Consider the following 21,119-nt stretch of genomic DNA (forward strand, 5'->3'; position numbering starts at 1 on the left):
ACCCTCCCTCCAAAGCACTGTTAGAAGAGTGGCCCGGCCACTGCCGTAAAGTGAGCTTCTCTGTGGTCTCTCCCCCTCAGGGCCACACGTGGCTGAAGGACGACGAGGCAACGCACTGTAAGCAGTGTGAGAAGGAGTTCTCCATCTCCCGGAGAAAGGTACATGGGGCAGGTCTCCCACCAGCTCCTGGAGGGCCCCTTCCGCCCATTCTGTGGGTGCCTGTGGGTCAGGGCTACTGCACTGTGACCGTGCCCGCTGGGGTCCTGGCCCACGCACACAAGCCTTCCTGCTTGTCCCCACCCAATCTTTCAGTAACTGAGAACACTAGGTGAGTTTTGGCCCAAGGTCGACAAGGCTTTGAACTAGTTCGGCAGGACGAGGGGGGGCAAGGCCACAGACCCCTCCCCTGCCAGCAAACAGTACCGCATGGGGGTGCATTTTCATCCATCCCCAAATCCCCAAATCCTCACCCGTGCCTCACCGCAGGTCCTGAGGCTACCCCACACCTGGCCCCACCCTGAGGTCAAGGTCCAGTGTCTAGCCTGAGGGAGGCAGGCTCAGGGATGCTTGTCTTGACCTGTGCCCAGGGCTTAGGCAGCTGCCCGCCACCAGGCAGCATTGACTAAAGAAACCTGGAGTCTCTTCCAGCTGACTGCAGGGAGTACAGGGGACAGGGCCCACCAGCCACCCCAGTAAGACACGTGCTAGAGCAGGAGAGCCTCAGTCATGCAGACACACAAAGGCACGCCCTCTACCAGTACCTCACGGCCCTTAGAGGAACACAAACCTAGAAACCAGGGTTGACCAGGACCCCTTCCACTTCGACACCTGCTTCTGGGGGAGGGCCAGACCTCCAAAGGCCTACTGTGACTGCCTCTTCTCCGCTCTCTAGCACCACTGCCGCCACTGTGGCCACATCTTCTGCAACATGTGCTCCAGCAACGAGCTGGCCCTGCCCTCCTACCCCAAGCCCGTGCGCGTGTGCGACAGCTGCCACACCCTGCTCCTGCAGCGCTGCTCCTCCACTGGCTCCTAGGCATAGGGCCCTCCACAGGGCCTGTCTCAGTGCCAGGGCAACCCTGGAACAGTGCCAAACCTCGGTCTCAGGGGCTGATGTGGGGGGGTGGGGAGGGGCGGGAAAGTGTTTCCTGAGGGAATCAGAGGCAGGACTCCGATCCCCATTGGGTCTGCGGGCGCTCCGGAACCATGTTCCAGCCTGGGAGGTACGCACTTTTCCATGCTGTCTGGAATTAACCCATGGGGACAGACCACGGGGACCTTCTCACTCGGCTACATTGCCGGCTTTGGCTCAGATGATAATTTCATGATTTTGCTACTGTCATTTTTCACTTTTCAAAAAATTAACCAGTTTTTCAGCAGCTATATATTAGTGTAGTGAGCAATCCAGTTCCTCTCCTCCTACCCCCAACCCTGCACTGTGCCTTCCCTGCTTCAGAGAGATTTGCCGTGTCACACCCTTATATGTCTCTGGGCCTACAATAAAACCCTTTATTTTTCATTCTGGTGCAGAAAATTGTAGGCTCTTGTGTCAGGCTTCAAAGGGGTTGGCCTCAGTGCCTAGGACTAAATAAAGACCCTAGGGAGGTGAGGGCTGGTGCATCTGCTGGGTTCAGGCACAGGCTGTGCCCTGCCCGGTTTCCACCAATGGGCACAGAGGAGATAACCTTATTCCTGTTACCAGAGCTCAGATGCTGTTCCTTTACACAACAGGGAGCTGACACAAACGATGGGGGTTGATCTAGTGGATTCCAGATAGACACCTGTGGAAAGCACCTGCCAGGGCAGTCATTTTTTAACTTCCAAAGCCATGCTAGGACAGGTACTGTTTATAAGCTGTGAAAACGGACTCCACGCATGCTCACCCCCATCCCCAACGGGACCAAGGCCTCGAATGTTCAAAAGGAACCAAAACTAAGTGCTGTAACGCTGTCCAGACTTAGTCCATCCACCTGCCCTCAGGGGACTGCCCAGTCCCACCTCCCTGTTGTCTTCTAGGCTGGCCTGGTTCGTCTTGGGCTCTCACCCTGCAGGAGGGTCCCCACAGCCTAGCTGATTCCAAATCTGCCACCGCTCCCTGAAATCCATCCGTTAGGAGAATAGGAGCCTGGACAGCTCAGCAAAGTTAGGTCCCTGGGTTCTGCGGGGCCCAGGTACAAAGTCCTTGTTCCTTGCGAGCTGTAGGTTTTCCCATCCAATCAAGAAGCACATGGCAGCCAGAGCAGCTGCCAGGGGCCCCCTTCCATCACTTCATCTGAGCAGCTTTTTCCAGAACCTTTATACATACCGCTGCACTGCCCCCCGCTGGTCTAGCATGAAAGAGCTATCAGTACCTGGTTTTCAGGGTACCCAATTTGGACTCCAACTTGCTGGGGAGCCTTGGGCAGGTCACTTCACCTCTGTGCCTTAGCGCTCATCTGCACACACAAAAAGGGAAGCAGGAGAATACCTGAGTCCTAGACCACCAGGCAGGGTGTTCAGTGCTCTTGCCTGTATCCTACCCAGGTTTCTTTTCCTGCTCCCTCCCCCACCTACAAGTACTAGACAAGCACTATTCAAAGATCACAGAGCCAGTTACAAATATTCAGCAGCATGCAACAGAACTTTCCTACTCATGCATCGGATATGCACTTGAACTCTGGGACCTGCATGCAGACTGGTCTGGCAACCTTCCCGACCCTGGGCAACAAGGGACCACAGATGGCCAAGGCCAGTGTTCCTCCAGCTGAATCACCCACTCATTACCCAGGGGCCAACTCCCCACAGCATCTGGAGGGGTTCTGGTCCTGGCCAACAAGTACTGCAGGCCGATGGAACACAAGGTTCCAAAAAAGCAGAATGGTCCCAAGACTCACTTTTCCAAAGCTAAATGGTTCTTTCTGCATGAACTTACCCTTCCTCCCACTTCTAGTTCCTTCTCTTCCTCCAACAGGCCTTTGTAACACAGATAACCCTCCCATAAACCAAGTTAGCTGATGGGCCTGGGGAAGGAGCCCTCCATGAGCCGGCTCCCCACACAACTCCATGCAGGATCCCAGGGGCAGTACTAGGCCTGGAACACAGCTGAATAGCAACCCCAGAACTACACCTCCCCTGTAAAGTTACTCTAACCCAAAAGACAGCCTACAGGACACATTCCAAGTACAAGACTTTTGTACCCCAGCCTGACTGCAGACCTTTCTTCTCCACCACGAGCCGATGGGGGGGTGGGGGGACCCAGTCCTCTGAGGGCCTGCAGCAGGCTGGCAGGATCCTTGGAACCCTTCACACAGTTCTGTGGAACATTCTGAAATGCTGCCATCTGTAGACACTTTAAAAACAGCTAGGATCCTAATCATCCCAGATCAAAGAACATCTTTACTGTTCACAGCCAGTGAAGTGAAAATGGCTTAAAATCAATATGGCTCAAGCTTGGAGTCTTTACTAGGATCTAGGATCTACTGAATTCTTTGGGGACCATACCTCTTGTTTTTTTTGGGGGGGGACCATACCTTTAAAAGTGTTTAGTGCCATCTATTCAAGAGTAACCGGGAGTTCTGCCAAAACAAACGGATTTCAATTACTGCATTATAACGACTAGTCCTTTCTAGGATTTGGTATTCTACCTCAGAAACGTCACATAAGGAATCAATTCTGCTCCTCAGTTTGTGGTCCTTAGGAATTAAATATTAAGATCGAAGAACTTCATCTGAAAATCACTGAATAAGCTAGTTCTTCTGAAGGACCCCCACCCCATGCAAGCAATAAACTTCAAGAGGCCACCAGGGTGGGAAGGGCAGCTCCTCCTCAGGATCCCCTTGCCTATGGCCCTGCCTCCTTAGCCACACTGCTAAAGGACTCCAAGAACATGCACAACATGCAGTGAGCATACTTCCCACTGCTCCCTTTGTTTTGTGCAAGCACGCAGCCATTTAGACAATTTGGGTTAGATCCTGTGCAGCCAGGCCAATCACACAGCCCTTCCACAAGGGCCCAAAAGTGACATTTACCTTCAGTTGAGTCGGCCGACCTCTACACAATGGCCTCAACTGCCGAGCCTCCTGCCACAGCCAGAGACACGGGCCACTGTCACCTACGCCCCAGGCAGGAAGAGAGCACCAAGAAACAGTCCACATGACACTGAAGCACAGACAAGACAAAGTGCAGTTTTTAAAGAAGATTTATTTGACAAGTTTCACTTAGCGCAATACACCTAAAAGGAAATCACGATACAAGGAAAAGTTTAAATCAAGGCCTCAGAATTTCATACAAACACCAAGACCAAAATCCTAACGTATGGTGTTGCGTCTCAAAGTTGCCCATTAACTTAAAAAAAAAAAAAAAAGCTTAAACTTACGTGCCTTAGAGGTTATTAAATGAAACTAGAATTAACAAACATGCCAAATGTGTTCACTTTTAATCGTAGACACAGCTCCTATATTGCGTTTTACAAAAAAGCATGTCTTTCAACATGCATCCCAACTGTTCAATTTAACGTGGTAGAAGAGCAACATTTAACATAATTCAACTGCTTTAACCTAAATACACTTGCTGCTTATTAAGTACATCCTACAATAGAACTAGAGAAAAGCTGAAAATTGTCTAACAGTTCTAGTTTACTCAGGTGTTACATCCTAGATGAATGTTTGTGTTCAAAAATACTGAACCTTAAGTCTTTAAAACAATCCTGATTCCCACTTAGAGTAAGAAGCATCAATCACAAGCTTGTATTGCAAAACTGTTAAACTTTTTTTCTTTAAAAAACGTTGACCAAGAGTCAGTGATCAGGATCAGTTACATTCCCCATCCACCACTCATACTGGACATGCTAGACATCCCTCCCATTCCGTTCACTCCCATAGATGCACGGCTTCCACTACTGTAGTAGCTGCTGCTCACTGCTCCTTGGCTGCCTGCAGAGAGATCCAGGTGACAAGTCAGCAGAATCATCAGATTAACAGGCTAATAAAATATAGCATTCCAAGAAAAAGTTTAAAAAGTATACGAGTACAAATGGCTGCTGTCCAAGTGGCGAGAAGCATGTTTGGGAAAGGGGACTCCCGACTCCAAACAAGTCTCAATTAACCCCTTCTCTCTGCAGTACCAACTTGCCAGACTCTTGTGCTACCATTTATTTGGATGCTTCAGGATCAACATAGAAAATTAAGTTTAAAGGAAAACTAGTGTTTTTCAAAAATTGCAAAATTACTTCATGTTGTTTTTAAAGCTAAGCAAGGCATTAAAAAAAAAAAATTTTACCATAAACATTCACAATGTGTCCATCGAATGGCATATATGAATAGGGAGGACAGGGGCAGTCTCTTGCTTTTCCTATTCATGGTGGGCAGGAAGTGAGATGACAAAAGCTGGGACTAAAGGCAACTCACTGTGCCCAAAATGGCAGCCTCCATGGAGTTAAGTCAGAGCCATTGACTGCTATAGAAATATTACAACATATCAGTATTTGCTATTGGGAATTTATATTTTTTGAGAAAATATTTACCTATGCAATGTTTGATTGAAAATCACTGGAGTTTTCCTGTAAAACTTGGTCTGCAAAAGGATTTTGTAGGGTAAGACTATAATACCAAAATCACCATTCTTTAGACCAATTGAAAAAAAATAAAAATAAAGCAATCCTAGGATAAACCTGACTAGTAAATACGGTCCTAAACCCAACCACCATTCTACTATTTAAAATTCTCCCTCCATATAAAATGGATTTAATGCTAACCAAAGACAGAAAAAAAAAAAAAAAACAGTTTAATTTTTTAATAAACGGAGGCAGATGTTTTCTGGCTCGACATTATTCCAAGTGCAATGACTATTTTCAATTTCTGTAACACTTCCCCCTCCCCATGATTGGTTCTGAAAATTAAGCTAATAAGAACAAGTTACTTTTGGATCAAAAGCAAGTATTAACCCAGTTTTACCAAAAGGAGCCTGCATATTCTCCCAACTAAGAAACCTGCCTAAAACTTATTTCAAGTATATAAAAAAACATGCTTACCATATCCACTCATGCTGCTCTGGCCGCCATAGCCGCCTCCATAACCACCACTCAGCTGCTGACTGGCTGGGCCACCATAACTGGACTGGTTTGCTGTTAAGTTAAGAGAACATTAGAACCTTGTTCCATATGTAATGTGGTACCTGGTGGTACCGGGCTTGTAATTCTAAGTCTATGATTTTCCAGTCTTGATCTGATATCACTATAACCCTCTGCCTCCTTCTGCCTATTACCTATGACCAAACTACCTTTCTATCCACCATATAAACTAGACAAACATTTATAAACCAAAAGGCTAACAGTATATGCACATCAGCAGGACTAAATTCACGTGATTCCAGTAGGTAGAGGCATTGAGAAGATTTTAGAATATTCCTTAACTGGATTTAGTGGGGTTTTCCCCCATAATTTGTAAGTAAGGTTATGTCATACAGTTGATCACCGAACACCTAATTATACCCAACTAACCATGCCCAAAACTTTGACCTTGTGCTTTTAACTAATCATTAATTTCAGACTTCTACTTCATACTTAAGATAATTCAACTAGTTTCCGCAGTCCCCTCCCCCAAAACTACTTAAAACTAGTTATCTAAACATTTTAACTCACAAGGATTTAAATTAGCCAGACACAAAATCCAAATTGAAACCTCTTCGCTTAACTGCATTATGCTAAACTCATTAAAATATAAACTTATATAATTGACTTATATAGATATGTTTTGGTTTTTAAAAAAACTAACGATATTTACACAAGCCCATGCCTCCCATCATTTGGCTACCATAAGCACCACCGCTTGCTCCTGCTGTAGAATTCAAGAAGAGTTCTACATATCTGTGTTCTGAAATGAGAGAAAAGGCATACAAGGTTAGCTTAAAAAAAGACACTAAAGTGATATTTACACAAACCCATGCCTCCTAGCATTTGGCTACCGTAAGCACCACCGCTTGCTCCTGCTGTAGAATTCAAGAAGAGTTCTACATATCTGTGTTCTGAAATGAGAAAAAAAAAATTTTGAAAGTGTTGGTGAAAGAAAAAAAGATAAGCACTTTAAGTTCTTAAACAAGTAGATCTGTGAACTTCAAATACTTTTGGTAAAAATAATTCTAGCTGCTTCTCAGAGGATTAAGAACTACACTGGTTTCAAAAACCAGCCTTTTGATTTAAACATTCACCTAAATTGTTTTACGTTTGTCAATTAAGAATATACTTCAAGTTTGTGTTACCATCATACTAATCATATTAATTTTTAAAACCCACATGCTTTTTAAACACACACCAAAGAACTAACGCATTATTGGAAAATAAATTTCTCACACATCCTTATTACTTCTCTATACACAAACATTGGTCTGGTCACTGTTAAAAGAGACCCCAAGATACTCAAAACCACACTTACGCATATTTGCTTTGTCTTTTGACATAGCTGCCACAGCATCTTCATGAGTTGCAAACTCGACATCTGCTTCACCAGTTACTCTGCCATCAGGACCAATTTCAATATGTACTCTCACAGGGTTAAGCGGTGAAAAAAACTAAATACAAGGTATTTCAGAGAACAAAGTCAAATATCTACTGTTACAAGAAAAAAAAAACAATTTACAGCTTAATGTTTCACTTAGAGTTAAGACTGAAGTTTTACTGCTATCCTGGAACAGAAAACTTATAAATTTATCTTACACTTACATTATAAATGTCATTCTCAGTAGCTCTGTAAGGTAATCCCCGCATGTGTACACAATGTCCTGTTGTGCTCTGGAAAGTAGAGCCACCATCCCCATATCTGTGATCAGACATTCCTGAAAAACAGTAATTGAGGTCTAGATTGACAAGAGTGTAAGTACTCTTCAGCTGAGAAGTTCAATTCTTACCTTACCTCTTCCAAATCTATCGGACCCAAATCCATAGCCATCATTATAGCCATTATAATCATCATAGCCTCCATAACCTGAAAAACAGTAAGTACAATCAATCAAATGAAAACAGTTACAGGAGGAACAGACCCTGTGATGCCTGCATATTCTCACGTACCTCCACCATAAGCACCACGCCTCATCCGTTCAAAGCCGGCTCCCCTGCCAATGCTGTTATACCCTCTGCCAGCTCCAGGTCTGTCATAGGGACCTGGCCGCTGCATGGCCATAAGCTTTCGTGGTGGATCATAGTGAGTTCTAACTTCAGCTCGACTGCTCTTAAAGATTTCGATATACCTAAAGCATTGTTCATGAGGGAAGGGGATGGGGAGGGGAGAGAAAACATTAGTCCACTTCATACAGGTATTTAGTTACACAAGAAAACAATGTAGTCATAGCCATGAAACTGACTAATATTTAAAGCCAGATTTCTTATATTTGCATAGGCAATGACCAGAAATTCACTCAAATGTAAGATTTTTATAAATGTAAACTTTATATAGAGAGTAAAACACTCCTCTGAGGCAGAGCCCAACCTTAGAGGTAAAGAGGAGTACTATAAATGTCTTAGGAGGGAAAGAGTTCCACTCAACTTTCAACATTTCAGGTCTTAAATCCATTGGCAGCATGTATAGCAAGTGGGCTAAAAAGCCAGCCTCCACCAACAGTCTAGCCCACACTACACATTTCATTTCGCCAGTAATACCCCAGGCCTATGCTTTTAGTAGGAATCAGCATAGGTAAGCGCATGCTTCAATGAAAAATAGTCACAAGCAAAGAGAATAAAACCTTTTGTGACAATTTCTTGAAAGCTATGCTTATTAATACATATGCAGAATATTTATACAGCAAGAAAAAGTTTGTTGCATTTCAACTTTAAAAACAAGATCAGAAAGTATCACATTTTCTTATGGTAATATTAATTTACTAGGTGGGTGTTATTACAGCTAAAGCCAGGTTTGTATTAACATTTTTTTAAAGCCATAGTCTCTCAACTCTATTGATTAGAATTAGGAATCTTACAATATTTGACAGGGAGATCAAATTAACTGGGGGCAATTTTAAAACCTAAACTTTCATCTCAATGTATGATGGGACTTTAAAAGAAAATTTGAAAATTGTGGCAAACATCAATTAGTGGGGACTAGAAAATATATTTTTCTTCTAAGCAGAGAGAATATGGATTTAATTGTTTACCATAAGAAAAGTGACAAATCCAACCAACCATCCATCCCCACCTGTGCCCTATTCTTTCCTTGTGTTTCTTTAGAGCCTTTTCAGCTATTTCCTGTGAAGCAAACTGCACGAAGGCCTCCCCCGTACTCCTCCCCTGGAAGTCCACCGGCAATGTTATCCCATTTGGCACGATTTCCAACCCTTCAACCCAAGGACAAATAACCCCAGTAGGGGGGCAATATTAACATCACAAGCCCAGAAATGATTCTTCTTATAGCTTTAAATAAACCAGAATTTTAACTTTAGGTGAACGGTATGCTTTCAACAGTACTGTTTACATATGCATTGTAATATGAAGTTCCATTATTACAAAGTACAACTCAATTCTTAACACACCCCATGGCATAGTATGTTAAAAACAAAAACAAAAACACTTGAACACAGGATGCATTAAGAATAACAATTAACACTCTAATCTATGCAAATTAATGTTGAGATTTACACAAGAATTTAATATAATTTTCAAGCAATATATACAACAATTACTAAACTTCAAACACACCTTTTACCTCATTTTATATTTCAATGTTTTAAGTTAGTGGAACTTCAACTTTTTTTAAAAAAAATATACATTCAAACATTTTATATACAAATTGAAACATTGCTTAAGTCATGTAATTGACAAACATACAATCTAAACTTTTCAACAAACAACTGATCTACACAGCACAATCATGCACTCTTATGCTCTAACAGTAGTATGATTCACTTCTGGAATTTCCGTCTATGAAAAATCCTTTCCGTGGATACATTCCCAAGCTTACAAAAAGGGCTTAAAGCACTTTCCTAGAAGATATGAAATTATGTTCATATTTAACGTTGACAGATAGCATTCAATTCTCACCAATTTAGACAAAAACAATCAAAACAGACTTGATTTCAAAAATTCTGGCAAAACATTAGGACTTGATACATTTCTAAGATTTTATTACATACTACACTAAACCATGAAAGGATTTCTTGTTAATTCCACTTTATCACATCATGTATATTAAAAGTTACTGAAAATATGATTTAACATTCTGCTAAACATGCAATTTTATCAGCTCTTCAGCATAAAAACATTCAAATACTTTAGGCCCAGAACAATTTCAAAACACTTTCTGTATCTCAGATACTGAGACTACATTCAAACTACTCCTACATTAGATTGGTTTATATTTAATTCCCTGGCTAAAAAAACCAACAGCTCCTTCCATAAGTTTTTTCTTCTTCTTACAGAAAATTAATTAGACCATTAGAGACATTTCTGGGCCCAAGACCCAAATGTGTCTTAAGACAAAGGCACTTGCCATAAATTACAACAACCTAACTGATACTAATCTAATGTTAAGTGATCTTACCTTTAACTTGAAGTACACTTTGCTGAACAGCATTGTGAGGAAAGTAAAGCTGTTGAGGACAATCCTTAAAGATCTACTCTAACTACAACACTAAGTATAGGCAAAGTTAGCATATCGGAAGTACTTAATTTCCACCTTTAAGATGGGCTTAAATTATTTGAAGGTCTCCAGGAAGAAGAAAACATTTAATTCATCTGCATATACTCACACTTGTTTAAATATCTAAGCTACTCGACTTTAAGGTCTATTAAATCACAAGTTGCCAGAAACTAGCCAGAACTCACTGCTCAGCATCAAACAGAACTACATACCTGAGAAGAACTGAACAATTTCTTCCTTGCTACATCCAAAGGGGAGTCCTCTAAGCCGTACAAAGCCATCATTGGCCGTGTCAGGACTATTTGGACCAGTATGCTTCAACACCCAATCCATTTCAACGTTGTTTGACTTGAATACTGAAAGAGGTGCTTAGAATTAGTCAATTTTGGAAAGTTAGAGAACAAAGTTCAGACTTCCTGGGTCTTTAGATAATCTAGGAAGAGCTGCCATAAACTCCCTTAGATGACCATTTCCATGCGGTCAAATACCTAAAATTCAGAAGGGGTAAGATAGAGCTCTATGTGTTTAATGTTTTATTTACTGTTACTAGGGCAACATAAATCAAACCTTCAACATATCTGTGTCCCATAGTTTCTCTGTCTTTTTTCAGGGCCAATTTGACTTCATCTTCTGATTCAAGTTCAACAAAAGCCTCGCCACTCGGTCTGCCTTCTCTGGTGTAGATGAAACGAATACCTTGAGCCCCATTTTGAATTTTGCAGTCTGGAAAGAAAACAACCGTTAATACGGAATTTAAAACAAAAAAACAAAACAAAACAAAAAACCACCTCTGGGTGATACAGATGAAACGCCTGTTCATGCCCCTGCTACAAAGTAAAGTTTCTGCAAAGCACAGAATGACTCATATTACCAATTCCCAGGGCTGCTTGCCAGTACTTAAACATTTATCTTCTCCCAAACTTTCTTATTCCCTAGTCATGTTCCCATTACATCAGGAAAATCCAATAGCCAAAGCAGTTTCTTAAAGTTATCTCCAAGTCCTCTCCACTGAACATCTTTAGTAACTTCTCATAAACAAAGTCTGGAGTCTAATTTTATGCCACGGAGTCTGGTTTCAAGTTTTGATCTGGGGCACGTGATGGTTTTACCTTACTAGCAGCAACATACAATTTCTCCTGCGAATCCAAATTGCAGGGCCAATACTCACCTAAAAGGGGATCAATGTTAGCAAGCTAAAATGCTCCAGTTGCACAGCTGAAGCCAAACCCAGTCTTGCTCACTGCAAGGTGGCTTCCAGTGTACTTGGTTCTCGTTTTACAGGTCCTTTTCCATTACCAACGCTAAATTCAGCCAATACTACAAGTGTCCTTCCAAAACCTGTGAATTTCTTCCAAATATACCCTTCTCAGTCTAAACTCACATTAACAATAAGGACATTTTTGTAGAAATTATTCAGGAAACCTGCTTACTGGAAAAAAGCCACAGACAAGTGAACTTCCCTGGGGCTTCAATGTCAACTGTAAAGTGAGCCAGATCAAGAACTAGATGAGCAAGAACTTTTCACAATTACCAAATCTTGATTAGGAAAATTGTCTGAAATTAAGAAGGGACATTTTAACTTTCTGAAGTCGAATGCCCCCACTTCAAGGGCATACCGAAATTGGAAATAAACTGTTATACTTTAAGGATTTGCAAAATGTTTAGTATTGTTTGCCCAACTATTGGACAATTTTCTCAAAATGGAAAGAAAAATTCCATTTATCCTTTCGAAAAAACAGCCATAGAAAAAACTAGGGCAAAAAAAAAAGAAAAGAAAAGAAAAGAAAGAAAAGAAAAAAGAAAAGAAAAGAAAAGACTAGGGCTTAAAAGTAGGTAAAGAAGGAAAAAAAAATCCGCCAGAGGCAGGACCCACCCACCCCCCCGGGTTCGGAGGGCGGGCGGGGCTTTCGCAATTTCCATTGCGTAACAGCAGCCCGCCAGGCGCGAGCAGCCCAGCAGGAACGGCTGCCGCCCGCGCCCCGCTAGGGGGCGCCCCAGGCCCGCCTCGCCCCGCCCCGCCCCAGCCGCCCGCCTCCCCGCCCGACCGCCGGCCCGACCGCCGGCCCCGGCCACCAACTCCCGCCTCCGCTTCAAACTCACCGGAAAAAAAACGCTGCACTTCATCCGCCGAGCAAGACCAGGGCAAGCCCCGGACCTTCACCACGAACCCCTCTCCGCCTTCGGTGCCCAACATCATCGTCTCCTACTGGGTCTCGGGGCCGACACAGGCTGCAAGACGAGCGACGAGCGTCAGAGAACGAGGAAAAGGCAAAATTAAACTGCCCTCTGACCTCGAGGCGCCGGGCGGCCCGCGGCGCCCCAGAGGGGCCGAGCCCGTGCGGACGCCCGAACCCTGCCCATTCCGACACCCAGCACCCCTTCGGCCAGCGGCCCGGCCCCCAAAGCCGCTCTGGACACCCGGTGCCGACGCTCCGAGGCGAGGGGGCCCTGGCCTGGCGCCAGCGTGGATGCAAGGAAATGGCGGCGGCCGCTTCCGCTCCGCCTCCTCCGACATCTCACACAATAGAGTCGACGCGGCCTGCAGGCCTCCACGGCCCCGCCGCTACTCAGCCAACTATTCCTGGCTCCAAGCGGCAGCCCGCACCTCGCCGGTCACCCCCAGGCTCTACAGAGGTCTGGAGGTAAGCAATCCTCCCAAAAATGGCATCCTCGAGGATCACTGGGCGGCAAACACCAAGCGGCAAACACTCACCTGAACACACGACTTCGGCGTGGCTGAGAAGAAATGGCCAGCGGGCGCCTGCGCAACCTAAATAAGGCCCTTTGAACAAGCTCTGCGCACGCGCAGCGAAGTGCTCGCACCGCCCCCTTGCGTCACAGGGAGCTCCGACGCATGCGTACTTTCTTGAGCCGCCCCCCGCCGCCAGCGAGCTCTTACGCGCCTGCGTCTTAGACGTCTCCCCCCCCCCACCTCAATAAACCCGCTCTGCTTTCTTGCGCCTGCGTCATCCCGCGATTATTGAACTTGGAGCCTCCGCGGTTGATGATTTTAGTTTCAGGCGCATGCGTCTTCCTGCAAACCGTTCGGTCGCCTTCCCCGCCGGAGTGGGGGAGGGGAATGGTGGGAATCAATTCCCAGTGGGTACGGTCTGTAAGGCAGTCCCGAGCTCTGGGTTGTGGGAGGCGGCCGGGCCCCTACCGCTGTCCTGGCCTGTTATCCGTGCTCGGAGCCGACCCGAAGGGACAGCCGCTCCCCGCCTTGGGGCCGCCTGTACCCTGTCTCCCTAGAGCCAGCCCACGACCAGCGGGGCCCCTCCGCGGGGCTGCGAGGTCAGGAGCCCGCCGGGGGTGTGTGTGCCTCCACTCCTCTTACCTGCCTCTGTCTGCCCGCGCGGGGTCCCAGTGCCCGTGCCTAAGGCCCGCACCCGCTTTTGCCCTAACGAACTCGCCCCCCGCGACCCTCGCCGCGGCATCCCGGGGGGCACCCCGGGTTAGGCCGGCCGTGCACGCCGCGGATGTCGCGTCCCCCGTAGTGTCTGGTGAGCGCCGGGCTCCGCTCTCCCCCAAGTGGGCTCCTGCTTATTTCTTCAGAGGCTAAGCGGGACCCCCGGGCCTCCCCGTGTGCGCACATGGTACGGGACTCGTGAGACTCACTCGTGGTTCCCGCCGGCACTGCGGGAAACTGACCTGCCTGTCCTCAGCGGCTCAGGCCCGGGGGACACAGGCCATGAACACGTGAGCAGTAAGTAAGGTACGTGGAGCCCTTAGGGTAGGCCTCCCTGATGTTGGAAGATGCAGGCGCAGCGTGCTCCTGCCCAAGCGCAATGGCATTGGAGGCCAAATCCAGATTTGGCAGGTCCGAGAAAACGAGAGAAAGACATCCATGGAATAGAGAGGATCCATGATCCAAGAGAGGAACCCCAGAGGTGGCGAAGGGCCGGACCTGGGAACGATCTTGGCCGACCATTTAGGTCTTGGCAACAGTTAACCCCGAGAGCGAGGGGAAAGCATTACCAGCTGTTTAACAGTGAGCAACAGGAGCTGTTTGTCAAGGAAAACGGGGAGGGAGGAATAGGGACCCAGAAGGATCAGGCAGTGTGAGTAATGCTGCCTGCCCTCAGGTGAAAGCAGAGCTAGAGGAAATGGCAATTTGGCTGGAGTCACCAAGATGTGGGACTCCCAAATCTTCCAGACAGTATAGGTCTATCTCTGGGGGATTCAAAATAAAGAACACTTTTTGCTCTTAGATGCTCTCTCCAGAATATCACAAAGACACCTCCCAGACGTTTCTTCTCCTTAAAATATTTTGTTGTTAAGATTTGATTTTATTTGACACAAAGTGCACAAGCAGGGGGAGCAGTGGCAGACAGAGGGAAAGAGAGAAGCAGACTCCCACTGAACAGGGAACCCCACACGGGGCTCAGTCCCAGGACCCTGGGATCATGACCTGAGCTGAAGGCAGATGCTTCTCCAACTGAGCCATCCAGGCCCCCTAATTTTTTGTTCTAATTGGGATATAACTTTAACATCTGGCAATGTCTTAATAGGTTACAGCATTTGAGAGTTCTGGTCTTATTAAATGAGCAAAGAACACTGGTTTATGGTCAGATGAGGGGGAAAACCCCTGATCCCTTTAGGTAGGGTGTTTTAAGAAGTCACGTTTTTGGGACACCTGGGTGGCTCAGTGGTTAAGGGTCTGCCTTTAACTCAGGTGTCTGCCTTTGGCTAAGGTCTTGATCCTGGGGTCCTAGGATCAAGTCCTGAAACAGCCGACTGAATGAAGCCTGCTTCTCCCTCTGCTTGTCTTTGCCTCTCTCATGAATGAATAAATAAAATCTTTAGGGATCCCTGGGTGGCGCAGCGGTTTGGCGCCTGCCTTTGGCCCAGGGCGTGATCCTGGAGACCCAGGATCGAATCCCACGTCGGGCTCCCGGTGCATGGAGCCTGCTTCTCCCTCTGCCTGTGTCTCTGCCTCTCTCTCTCTCTCTCTGTGACTATCATAAATAAATAAATATAATTTTATAAATAAATAAATAAATAAATAAATAAATAAATAAATAAATAAATAAATAACATCTTTAAAAATAAAATAGGGACGCCTGGGTGGCTCAGCAGTTGAGTGTCTGCCTTTGGCTCAGGGCGTGATCTCAGAGTCCTGGGATCGAGTCCCACATTGGGCTTCTGGCATGGAGCCTGCTTCCCCCTCTGCCTGTGTCTCTGCCTCTCTGTCTCTCATGAATAAATAAAATATTTTTAAAAAGAAAAAATAAATAAAATAAATTTTTAAAATCATGTTTTTTACCTTTTAACAATATGGCCACACTTCCAAGATGTTTATTTTTCCTAATTTTTTTCTATAGTTTACTTAGGATTTTCTAACGTAATAAGAATGGGAGCGGGCACCCCGGATGGCTCAGTGGTTTAGCGAAGGCTTCAGCCCAGGGTGTGATCCTGGGGACCCGGGATCGAGTCCCACGTCGGCTCCCTGCATGGCACCTGCTTCTCCCTCTGCCTGTGTCTCTGCCTCTCTCTGTGTCTCTCATGAATAAATAAATAAAATCTTTTAAAAAATAAATAAATAAGAATGGGGGCACCTGGCTGGCTAAGTTGGTGGAGCATGCAATTCTTGATCTTGGGGTTGTGAGTTTGAGCCCCACATTGGGTGTAGAGATTACTTAAAAATAAAGTCCTTAAAAAAATAAATGTAATTGTATGATCATCATAGACTAGATCACTTAGGATAAATTTCTAGAAGTAAAATTATTCGACAAAAGGATCTAAATCTTTTGAAGGCCACTAATAAAGGTTCTAGCACTTCACAAACCTCTTTGTGGTGTGTGAGGATTCCATACGTCTTGTTTTGCTGGCACTGAAAATTTCCTGTCCACTAATCATTGCTAATGTAATACTGAGAAAAACCCTATCTCTAATCTGCATCTGTTTGATACTGGTGAGGTAGGATGAATTTTATACATTTATAGCCAACTCCCTGTTATATAGATTGTCACTTTTTCTTCTTTCTTCAGTGATCTTTTGGTCCTTATTAAGGCCATTAATCCCTACCTAAAATATTTTTCTGTTTTCTTATCTTTTACTTGTTCTAATATTTATTTTTTAAAGACTTACTTGTTTTAGAGATAGAGCACTAGAGAGAAGAGCAGAGAAAGAGGGAGAGGGAATTTCAATCAGACAGTGCTGAGTGGAGCCAACATAGCGCTCAGTCTCAATGATTCTGAGATCACAACCTGAGCTGAAACCAAGAGTCCCACAATTAATCAACTGTACCACCCAGGCACCCCTGTTTTAATAATTAGAAACAAAGATATTTTTAATTTTGATAAAGTCAAAGCCATGGATACTTTCTCTTATTAATTTTACTGTCTTTTATCTTTTTTTATATAATGGTTTTGTAATCTTTTTTTTTTTTAAGATTTTATTTATTGGGACGCCTGGATGGGTCAGGGGTTGAGTGTCTGCCTTCGGCTCAGGGTGAGATCCTGGGTCTGGGGATTGAGTCCCACATCAGGCTCCCAACATATACAGAGCTGGCTTCTCCCTCTGCCTGTGTCTCTGCTTCTCTCTGTGTGTCTCTCACAAATAAATAAATAAATAAAATCTTTAAAAAATATGTTTTATTTAGTATTCATTTTTGAGGGAGGGGTAGAGGAAGAGGGAGAGCAAGAATCCTGAGCCAACTCTTCACTGAGCCAGGAGCCCGATGTGGGTCTCAATCTCACAATCCTAAGATCATGACCAGAGCAAAAATCAAGAGTCGGACACTTACCTCACCAAGCCACCCAGCTGCCCTGCCCTGGCAGTTATGTGATCTTTGACCTTAACAAGAAACAAAAACACAAACTGCATAAAAGTTCATGATGAAAGCACTCACTTCCTCTCCTTCCCCCCCCCCAAGATGTACTTTCTTTTATCTTTAAGTTTAGAAAGCCGTTTCCCATACAGAGGTAAAGGATGTGTTTATTCATCATCTATCTCTTTCATCAATTCTAAAATAACATTTCTTCACCGTTTAACCTCTCTAAAATAGGAATTCTTTAAAAAAAAAAAGAATGACATGTTATAGTTTAATTGGCAGCAATTATTTTCTTACTGGTACCTAAAATAATGGTTTGTCTTAAATCGATGACAACCTAGTTTGGTTGTTTTTTTTTTTTTTTTAAGATTTTACTTATTTATTGACAGAGAAAGAGAAAGAAAGACGACATAAGTAGATGGAGCAGCAGGCAGAGGGAGAGGGAGAAGCAGACTCCCCGCCCAACAGGAAGCCTGATGCAGGGCTCCATCCCAGGATCATGACCTGAGCCAAAGGCAAATGCTTAACCAACTGAGCCACCCAGGTGCCCCAACATCTTAGTTTTGATGGAAACTGGTATATTCCACTTTTTAGGGTTTTTTTTTTTCACTTTTTAGTTTTTTAATGACATATTGCAAGCTATTAAAATATTTTTATAGATTTTTTTGATATTGTGAAGAAATGTTTGTCATAATTGTATGTGGGGAAAGAGCAGAAAACAAAATTATAGTAATGTTACATTAAAACACTGTGACCAGGGACGCCTGGGTGCCTCAGTGGTTGAGAGTCTGTTCAGCTCAGGGTATGATCCTGGGGCCCTGGAATCAAATCCCACATCAGGCTTCCTGCATGGAGCCTGCTTCTCCCTCTGCCTATGTCTCTGCCTCTCTCTGTATGGCTCTCATAAATAAATAAAATCTTTAAAAAAAAAAAAGAAACTGTGACCAAAGAAATACAAATTAAATGAAATAACAGTACAACAGCTTTCACCACTAATTTACAAAGTAATGACTGTTAAAACAAGTAATAAAGAACTGGAGGACAGCCCAGATGGCTCAGCGGTTTAGCGCTGCCTTCAGCTCAGGGCCTGATCCTGGAGACCCGATGGAGGCACACGTCTGGTTGGGCACTGAAGTGGAACTGCCTGGCGTCTGGTTCTAGCTACTCAGCGCGAACTCATAGGAATTGGATTGTCGCCATCGGTGCTCGTGGCGTATGTGGTATGCTAACTTGTAGTATATGGATAGTTGGTCTTAGTACTTGGGAATAGAAATATATTATTGCTCTCGGTCAAACTCCCGAAGTTTTTTTTTTAGGTTGGTTTGATAGGTTGGTATGTATATGTATATTGAGTAAGATATCTTCTATAAATAGTTGCAGTAGAAAAGATAGAAGACACAGTATCACACTAGGATAGTTTAGTGAAAAGAAAAGATATCTACTTACTTGTAGACACTTAGACACACAGGATGAAACATCTATCCAATTATCAATTACATTAACCACTAATAATAGTTAACACTAAAATTTTATAAATCGTAAACACTTTTGAGGTTGTGTGTAGTGTGTGTGAAGGGGTTGGGTGATTGAGGAGATGTTGGTGAATGTGTAAAAGTTTAGTGTGTGGGTAAAGGGGGGGTGTTAGGTAGGATTTTTTTTAGGTATTTTGGATGGAATATTTGTTGGTTTGGGGTGTTTTATTTGTTTGGAGAGGGTGGGTTGTTTAGTGGTATAGGGTAATGGATGGAGAGGGGTAAGGGGTTTTGTGGGGGGGGGGTGGATGTTTTATGATTTGTTGTTTATTGTATTATATTTTTTGATGAAGAAGATGTATATGAATATATGGTAAATAAAATTTAGGAATAAGTTTATGGATTATAAACGAAATAAATGGATAAAAGTGGAAATGATGGATATAAAGGGGGTTAGTGCCTCTGAAAGTGGCAAAAACTGGTTCTCTAGTGGGGGGAGGGTAGGCAAATACAATCTTCGTTATTACAATGGTTTATGGCCACCTAAAAAAATATACAGTATATCTATGCAATTAACATATCATGTGGGGGAAACATGAGGGGAAAAACTGAACAAAAGTCTCTTTTGGGTGGCAATCATAAAAAAACGTTGAGAAAAATTGATCTATATAATGGAATACTCCACAGTCATTAAAAATAATGGGGATGGGGGATCCCTGGGTGGCGCAGCGGTTTAGCGCCTGCCTTTGGCCCAGGGCGCGATCCTGGAGACCCGGGATCGAATCCCACGTCAGGCTCCCGGTGCATGGAGCCTGCTTCTCCCTCTGCCTGTGTCTCTGCCTCTCTCTCTCTCTCTGTGACTATCATAAAAAAAAAATAATAATAATAATAATGGGGATGGGACACCTAGGTGGCTCAGTGGTAGAGCGTTTGCCTTCAGCTCAGGTCCTGATCCCTGGGTCCTGGGATGGAGTCCCCTAGTGGCTCCCCATGCATAGCCTGCTTCTCCCTCTGCCTATGTCTCTGCCCCTCTGTGTCTCTCACGAATAAATAAAATATTCAAAAAAATGTTTTAAAAAAATAAAACAATGAAATAAAAATAGTGGGGATGCCTGGGTGGCTCAGTCCGTTAAGCCTCTGACTATTAATTTCAAGCCTCTGATTGTTGATTTCAGCTCAGATCATGATCTTATGGTTGTGGGATCTAGCACCCCATTGGGCTCAGTGCTCAGTAGGGAGTCGGCTTGAGATTCTCTCTCTCCCTCTGCTTCTGCTTCTCCTCCCTGCTTACACGACCTCTCTCTCAAAGTGAATAAAAATTTAAAAGTAGGGGGATCCCTGGGTGGCTCAGCGGCTTGGCGCCTACCGTCGGCTCAGGGCGTGATCCTGGAGTCCCGGGATCGAGTCCCACGTCAGGCTCCCTGCACGGAGCCTGCTTCTCCCTCTGCCTGTGTCTCTGCCTTTCTCTCTGTGTCTCTCATGAATAAATAAATAAAATCTTAAAAAAAAAAAAAACACGGTGATTTAAGTGTATATTTTTGAAATGATGTTTACAATATTCATTGTGTGAAAAATAATCCATAGCTCAGTTTTCTGAAATATGTACTACAATCACACACGTACAGAATGTTTATGTGTAAATACACACAAAATATCATCCAAAATGCTTACAGGGACTTTAGGTGATGTGAGCATGCGTGAATTGCCTTGTTTTGTTTCTTGGTGTTTCCCATCGTTTTAACGCTCAACACTTGTCATTTGTAGATATGAAACTTCACATTAAATTGTGACTGAGGGATCCCTGGGTGGCGCAGCGGTTTGGCGCCTGCCTTTGGCCCAGGGCGCGATCCTGGAGACCCGGGATCGAGTCCCACGTCGGGCTCCCGGTGCACGGAGCCTGCTTCTCCCTCTGCCTGCTTCTCCCTCTGCCTGTGTCTCTGCCTCTCTCTCTCTCTCTCTCTCTCTCTCTCTCTCTCTCTCTCTCTCTCTCTCTGTGTGTGTGTGTGACTATCATAAATAAAAAAAATTAAAAAAAAAATAAATTGTGACTGAGCCTGAGAACCGCAGGACACGGGCGTCTTCCCCTCCCTCCTAGCGCCTCCAGACGAGCGGCGGGAGCCGGTACATCCCGCCCCTCCGCCACGTGGCCTCCGCAGGGCTAGTCGCCCCTGCCCGGCCCCGAGCGCGCCCCGAAACCTCGCCGACCTCTCCGCTGCCGGCGGTCCGGAGCCGCAGAAACAAAGGCGGAGGCGGAGCGTCCTGGGGGAGGGGCCTGGC

At 44.7% G+C, this 21,119-nt stretch overlaps 2 protein-coding genes across 12 annotated transcripts in view; one reads left to right on the forward strand and one right to left on the reverse strand.

Moving 5' to 3' along the window:
* RUFY1 (RUN and FYVE domain containing 1) overlaps positions 1-1,519 on the forward strand; it is a 61,155-nt gene extending 59,636 nt beyond the window's left edge. For 4 of the 5 annotated variants that reach the window (XM_055302786.1, XM_055302788.1, XM_055302789.1 and 1 more), the window contains exon 17: positions 81-1,025. In XM_055302786.1, the coding sequence (XP_055158761.1) occupies positions 81-332 (252 nt within the window). In that variant the 3' untranslated portion in view covers positions 333-1,025. Of the gene's footprint in view, positions 1-80 lie in introns of all 5 variants that reach the window. The other variant, XM_055302787.1, reaches the window with a different exon arrangement.
* Positions 1,520-4,397: 2,878 nt separating this feature from the next.
* Positions 4,398-13,397, reverse strand: HNRNPH1 (heterogeneous nuclear ribonucleoprotein H1). 7 transcript variants are annotated; one of them, XM_055302796.1, is made up of 14 exons: positions 13,312-13,397; positions 12,699-12,827; positions 11,166-11,321; positions 10,811-10,954; positions 9,159-9,297; positions 8,039-8,217; positions 7,884-7,955; positions 7,694-7,827; positions 7,407-7,542; positions 6,940-6,999; positions 6,789-6,848; positions 6,008-6,100; positions 5,501-5,550; positions 4,773-4,910 (listed from the first exon to the last, which is right to left on the reverse strand). In XM_055302796.1, the coding sequence occupies exons 2-13, from the start codon at positions 12,793-12,795 to the stop codon at positions 5,501-5,503; spliced, it is 1,320 nt and encodes a 439-aa protein (XP_055158771.1). In that variant the 5' UTR covers positions 12,796-12,827; positions 13,312-13,397; the 3' UTR covers positions 4,773-4,910. The 7 variants fall into 7 exon arrangements, with proteins under 7 accessions (XP_055158768.1, XP_055158767.1, XP_055158769.1 ...); XM_055302795.1 differs by having other exon boundaries at positions 6,759-6,848; XM_055302793.1 differs by lacking the exon at positions 5,501-5,550 and having other exon boundaries at positions 4,398-4,910.
* Between the last annotated feature and the right edge of the window lie 7,722 nt (positions 13,398-21,119).

This window comes from Nyctereutes procyonoides, unplaced genomic scaffold (assembly GCF_905146905.1).
Source record: "Nyctereutes procyonoides isolate TBG_1078 unplaced genomic scaffold, NYPRO_anot_genome, whole genome shotgun sequence".
NCBI classification, from domain to species: Eukaryota; Metazoa; Chordata; class Mammalia; order Carnivora; family Canidae; genus Nyctereutes; species Nyctereutes procyonoides.